The sequence below is a fragment of the Penaeus japonicus genome, unplaced genomic scaffold (genome assembly GCF_977035675.1).
Source record: "Penaeus japonicus unplaced genomic scaffold, GWHDUDI00000001_assembly GWHDUDI00000037, whole genome shotgun sequence".
NCBI lineage: Eukaryota > Metazoa > Arthropoda > Malacostraca > Decapoda > Penaeidae > Penaeus > Penaeus japonicus.
This window is the reverse complement of record NW_028234439.1, coordinates 10,378,893-10,385,395: the sequence shown is the minus strand read 5'-3', so window position 1 is coordinate 10,385,395 and position 6,503 is coordinate 10,378,893. Positions and strand designations below refer to the sequence as shown.

Genomic DNA, 6,503 nt, shown 5'->3' with positions numbered 1-6,503 from the left:
CCCAGAAATTCTAAAACATAGAACTCGTTTTTGGTTTGGTACTCTACAAAAGAAGCCTTTAGTTGCCAGTCAGACAGTGTTTTGTTTACACTTCCCCGCCGGTGCTCCGCTTACTTCCAAACATTTTCTTATTTTCTCTTGTTTCCACAGATTGTTGCCCAACATTTTGGTGCCCAGACCCGGGATAGCTGCAGTTGGACCTTTAATACTGCGTCCTTCTAAGATTTGTGGAGAAAATGTCTGACGAAGAAGCACGGGAAGGGCTCACCAAGCTAGCTGCCATGATAGTTAAAATGCTGACCACTGTGGTCAATGATGCCACATGTAGCACAAGTAAGGTGAGAATGTTACTAGAACAGTTTCAGTCAAGACGTTCAAAAATGGAACAGAATTATTTGCTTAGACCTTACAAAGAAGAACTGGAATGTGTTAATAAGTCCTGTTTCGATTTCATAGAAGAAATCATAGAATTAGAGCTCAAAGTAAATGACCGCTTAGCAACAGATAAGGCCTCCTCTTGTAGTTCCTCTGAGTCATCAGATTCAGGGTCGGGAACAGAGTTGAGTCAATTTCCCGCCCCTGTCAAATTGCCCGATCTTGAGATGGCTAAATTTGATGGGGACATCCTTAAATGAACCTCATTCTGGGACAGTTTCACATTCAATGTAGATTCTAACCCTAGGTTGTCAAACCAGGTTAAACTTGACTATTTACGTAGGTGCTTTGTAGGAAAACCGGCTGCAACTATTGCAGGCTACTGACAATGTTTCCTACAAGGAAGTTTGTGATAGACTCATGAAGATTTATGGCAGAACTGATCTTATCATTAAGAAACATTTGTCGGAGGTTCTTGAATTAAAATATCAAAAGGGAAGGGTTGTTAAAAATTTTGAGCAATTGACAGCTTTCCAAGATAAATTATGTTCTCATGTAAGGTGTTTGTCTACTCTTGGAGTAGAACCATCCTCATATGAAATACTTCTTACAGTTCATCTTTTAAAGATCCTCCCCGAAGAAATAATGTCCTCCCTTCCTGAAGAGGACCAGCATAGCTTAGATAAGCCTATCTCGACAAAGTCTTACACAAATGGGATTATAATAACAACCTTGTTCAGAAATCTTCAAAGGGCAACTCAAAACCCAAAAATGTAGCTACTGCATCAGCATCATATAGTTCTTTTCAGGTTCAGAAATCGCATTGTACTTGGAGGTGTTATACATATCTTAAACTATCACAAAGTGAAAGAAATGCTAAAGTAAAGGAAGCTGGACTTTGTTTTAGATGCCTAAAGGGCAATCGTTGGTTTAAAAAATGCCCAGCTAGATGTGCTAAATGTAAAGGTCATCATCATGATAGCCTATGCTTTAAGGAATTCTCCCAGGATAAACAGGAAGGTGATAAGGAGAATGTTAATGCCCTAAATAAGGTGTCTGGTGGAGCTTGTGGTTCCTCAACTACACAAATTGGAGTGACTCTATCAGATAGTGATACTAAGGTTAGGATGGTACTTAAGATGACCCGAGTTGTTGTAATGGGTCCCAATGGTCGTGAGTATAAAGCTACTGTTATGTTTGATAATGTTCTTATGTTACCTCTAAATTTGTTACAAGGGTTAAACCTTTGTATGTTAGGTCAGAACCACTGCAAAGCAGTGGGTTTGGAGAAGTTCAGTCTGTGTTAATGTTCCATTCTATCAGTTACAAATGGCAGACCGAATGGTTTCTTCTCAATCCTAAAATTTCATCCCTTTCAAGTAGAGCAGTTGTACCTAAGAAGCTCCTGGAGAAATTTTCTGACCTTGATTGGGCAGATGCATATGACACCCAAGACACTATTGACGTGGACATTTTAATTGGTCTTGATCAATATGCTGATTTTGTTTGTAACGATAGTCCTAAAAGACAGCATGGTAAATTAATGGCCCACGAGACTGTCTTTGGTTGGGTGTTATATGGAAGTTGGATCTCCTCGGACTCTCCTCAAACTAACTCTAATTTCTTATGTATTAGTCGCACCTCTGATGACGAGCTTAGAAACTTTTGGGACTTAGAATTAGTTGGTATTCACCCAAAGGAATCTGCTCCTGATCTATTTTCTTGTGACCCTCTATTGGCTAAATTTGCTAAAGACACTCGGTTCAAGGAAGAACGATATAAGGTCATGCTATCTTGGAAATCTGAGTCAGCTAAATGTTCTTTGGTAGATAATTTCCACTTGGCTAAAAGGAGGTTCATCAAGATGGAGCAAAGGCTTAATCAAAATAATGAGTTAAAACTAAGTTTGTAGAGGAAGTACCTTCTAATGAAATTGTGACCCCTAACCCAGTGTTTTACCTTCCTCACAGACCAGTAATCAAGGAGAGTAGTGTCACCACTAAGGTGAGACCTGTGCTTGATGCTTCTGCTAAATCATACAGTAATTTTTCCCTCAATGATTGCTTACTCACTGGTCCCTCTCTCAACCCCGATATTGTCAAGGTTCTCGCGTTTTAGACACTGGAAGGTTGCTTTGGCCTCAGACATTAAACGTGCCTTTTTGCAGATTAATATTGCTCCTGTTGATCATCGTTTCTTAATGAGACGAGGGGATACAATCCAGACCATGCGGTTCACACGTGTGCCATTGGGGAAAATCAGTAGCCCCTTTCTCCTCAACGCCACTGTTAAGTTACAATTGAGTAATCAGCCTTCTTCTGCTGTAGTTCCGGAGTTAAAGGAGAACCTTTATGTTGACGATTTTCTTAGTGGAGGGGACTCAGTTGAAAAAGTTGAGGAAAAGTTTAGAGAAGCTAATCATATCTCATCATTGGCTGGAATGACCCTTATTCATTGTGATGGATTTGACATTGGTAACCGCGAAGTAACAGGGGAAGAAATCCGTGATTCCAGTAAGATTCTTGGAATCAAGTGGAATTTTGGTACTGATTTTTTTTCTTATGAAGGTACTCATCTTGAACCCCCTTTGCTTTGCACTTTGTTCACTAAGCAAATGGTATTAAGCCTTATTGCTCGTCTGTTTGATCCTCTGGGATTTATTAGCCCTGTTGTCATGTTTGCTAAGATTCATTTTCAAGATATTTGGAGATTAGGTCTTGATTGGGATGAGCCCCTGCCTACTGATTTACAGACCAAGTTCACTAGTTGGACTCAATCCCTCTCTTGTATCAAAGAGTAGGACATTGATCGATGTTATTTTTCAGAATTGTGGAATAATCTAACCGGCCTGGAGCTACATGCCTTTGGAGATGCATCCGAGAAGGGTTATGGAGCTTGTGTGTATTTTCGAGCCCCGCAAAGGGATGGATCTTTAAGGGTAAAACTTGCGATTGCACGCGCCAGAATAGCCTCCATCAAAAGGGTGACCTTACCACGACTGGAATTGCTAGGAGCTTTAATGGCTGCCAGATTAGTAGACTTTGTGAAATCAGCCCTTTTGTTAAATGAAGACATGCCAGTTGTTTGTTGGACTGATTCAAGGGTAGCTCTTCATTGGATTAAGGGGAATGCCAACAATTGGAAGGTCTTTGTTTCTAATCGAGTAGCAGAAATTCAAAGATTAACTTCTCCTAGTAACTGGCGCCATTGTCCTGGTAAGGATAACCCTGCTGATCTCTTGACACGAGGAATGTTAGCTGATGAATTTGTAAAATCTAAGTTATGGATCCTAGGTCCTACATGGCTGATCTCTCCCATAAGTAATGAGGCTGTTCTAATGGAGGACGATCTTGTTGTCCCTCCTGAGGAAGTGAGAAATGTATCCTGAACATTGTACCTTTGTAACTTTTGTTGTAGAGAGATGGGGTACACTGGTAAGAGCAATTAATGTAGTGGCCTGGGATAGACGTGTTTTTTACAATGCTAAACATGATTCTGTAAAATTGTCTGGTAAATTGTCCCATGATGAATTGACCTCTGCTAGGCTTGTGTTAACTAAGTATGTTCAAAACAAGGCTTATTCTAAAGAAATTGATTTGTTAACTCAGAAGAAGCCTCTTCCCAAAGGTAGCTCTCTTACTCGTTTGGATCCATTTTTAGACAACCAAGGTTTACTTAGAGTAAATGGGGCGACTGGAGAATGCTGATTTAACCTTTGAGAATAAACATCCTGTCATTATTCCTAAGGGCCATTTTGCTAGATTATTTGTTAAGTTCCAACATTGCCATTTGAAGCATACTGGGGTCTCAACTTTGATTAGTACCCTAAGGAATCACTACTTCATTGTGGGGGTCAGACGTTTGGCCAAATCTGTGTGTAGAGATTGCATTATTTGCAAGCGTTTTGATGCTAAACCCTGTAACCAAGTTGTTCCACCACTACCAAAGTTGAGAGTTCAGTCAGCACCCCCCTTTAGTGTTGTTGGCTTAGATTATGCGGGCCCTCTTTCTTGTGCTGATTTTCCTGGGAAGAAATTCTACATTTTACTGTTCACTTGCGCAGTAGTACGAGCCATCCACTTGGAATTAACAGACTCTATGACGTTGTCCGATTGTATTCTTGCTTTGAAAAGGTTTGAAGATTTATGAAGAAGTCCTTCTGTTATCATGATAACAGAACGAAAGACTTTCATTAGTGCTGCTGAACTTCTTCAGGATACTTTCGGCCCTCTTGCTCCTCAGTGGAAATTCATTATGCCCCTTTCACCATGGTGGGGAGGTTGGTGGGAAAGACTCGCTAGATCCGTGAAGTCCTCCCTTAAAAGGTCCTTAGGAGTTAAATGCCTCACTCGAGTTGGGTTGAAAACTTCTCTCCACGAGGTTGAGGCTTGCCTTACTTCTCGTCCTCTTACCTTTATGGGCTCTGAATCTGACATTGACAAAGTTTTGACCCCCTCTCAATTTTTGATTGGCCGTACTGTGGGCATGTTTCTGGATGTAGATGATGTTCCTTGTGAAATTACTGCTGAAGATTCGAAGGATCGAGAGATGTTACGTCAGTAACGTCTCAACAAATTTTGGAATTTGTGGATTAATGATTATATCAGAAACCTGCCCCTGACTGTTAAGAAATTTGTTCCCAGTGGAAATATAAAGAAGGGTTCCATTGTTCTTATTAAAGAAGACAATATACCTAGGATACAGTGGCCCTTAGGTCTAGTGGTTGATACATTTCCTGGTAATGATGGGGTTGTCAGAAGTGTCAAGGTTAAGACTAGCAGAGGTACCTATTCTAGATCTATACAGAGATTACACGATCTTGAAATTGTGAGTGCGTTAGAGTCTAACTGCTCCAATTCTGAGTCTACTTCTCCCTTTGTTACCCCTCCGTTAGATTCTGATGTTAGTGATGTGGATTCTCCAGGGACCCTGAAGAAGTCTTCACCTACTACGGCAGATTCTGCTAATGTAGTACAGCCTGATACTGAAGCTGGGATTGCTGATTCTCCTTTAGTTCAGGATGAACCCAGAAATTCCGCTGAAGTCTCTGTGCCTATTTTGGTTGAAAGGGATGGAGAGGATGTGGTTTCAGAAATAGCAGTTCCTACTCTAACTTCTCCCCCAAATGTACCTGATGTTCATTATACCGATAATCAAATTTTAAGTGATGATGATGAACAATATTGGTGTTTTGATTTGTAGAGGTCGTACTGTCCAGGCACCTTCTCGTTTAAATTTGTAAATCATATATTCTTACTTATTATGATTTATAACTGAGCTCTTTGTGGTAAAGATGTTTAGGGCAAGTTTATATGATAGTTTGTTCTACTACCTTGTACCTACAAGTGTAATTGTCACCTGTGTGAGTGTTGTAGTTATACTTTGCTATAAAGTTCCTGTAATTTGTGATTCTTAATTTTAAACTTTAGTTTACTTAATGTATCTACCTCAAAATGCTGTTTGTTCTAAGCTTATTGTTGGAGCTTTTGCCTGAATCATGAATTGATTTTTACTTTAATTCACAGTTGGTATTTCTTGCGTTAATTTGTATTTTTTTTTTTTTTTTTTTTTTTTTTTTTTTTTTTTTTTTTTTTTTTTTTTTTTTTTTTTTACTGCTTGATATATCTTATTTTTGTATCAGAGTTATACTCTTATATTTTTTGTACCTTTATATGTAACTTATATTTTTTACTTTAAGGTTTGTACTCTCCCATTTAAGGTGTTTTTCTAATTTTATACATTCTTGTTCTTACAATTTGTAATTTTTATACTTGCAAATTTTTATTTTTTGTGCTCTTCTAATTTTGCATTTTGATTAATATAATTTTGATTAATATAAATTTGTGACTTCTTAGTTTGTAATTTACAATTCCTTGCAATTGTTAGTCACCATGAGGATTTTTTTTTTTTTTATCAATATTTTGTTAAGTTCCTATTTGAATTGTAAAATTCTTTTTGGTGCTTTTATCAGTGTGTTGCAAGTCGTAATTTTCACTGCATGCATTTTTTGTGCCAAAGTGAACTCTAGTCTTTTTTGTTAGTTTTGATTCTTTGATTCCGTTTTATATGTGGAATTCTGTTTGATTTATTCTCATGTAAACTGTAAAGTTAGTCTGGATTTATTGTTC

General features: G+C 38.4%; 2 protein-coding genes across 2 annotated transcripts in view; one reads left to right on the top strand and one right to left on the bottom strand.

The window, feature by feature from the left end:
- The first annotated feature begins 795 nt into the window (after positions 1–795).
- Positions 796–4,524, top strand: LOC147467184 (uncharacterized). Its single transcript, XM_086532463.1, has 9 exons — positions 796–930; positions 1,116–1,184; positions 1,392–1,548; positions 1,638–2,181; positions 2,346–2,379; positions 2,543–2,918; positions 3,201–3,745; positions 3,951–4,055; positions 4,171–4,524. Exons 1-9 carry the CDS (start codon positions 796–798, stop codon positions 4,522–4,524), a joined length of 2,319 nt encoding a protein of 772 aa, XP_086388589.1.
- Positions 4,525–5,919: 1,395 nt separating this feature from the next.
- LOC147467182 (uncharacterized) overlaps positions 5,920–6,503 on the bottom strand; it is a 34,412-nt gene continuing 33,828 nt past the window's right edge. Inside the window, exon 4 of the mRNA XM_086532462.1 lies at positions 5,920–6,503. This exon is cut by the window's right edge and continues 2,012 nt beyond it. The gene's annotated coding sequence lies outside the window, so the exon portion shown is untranslated.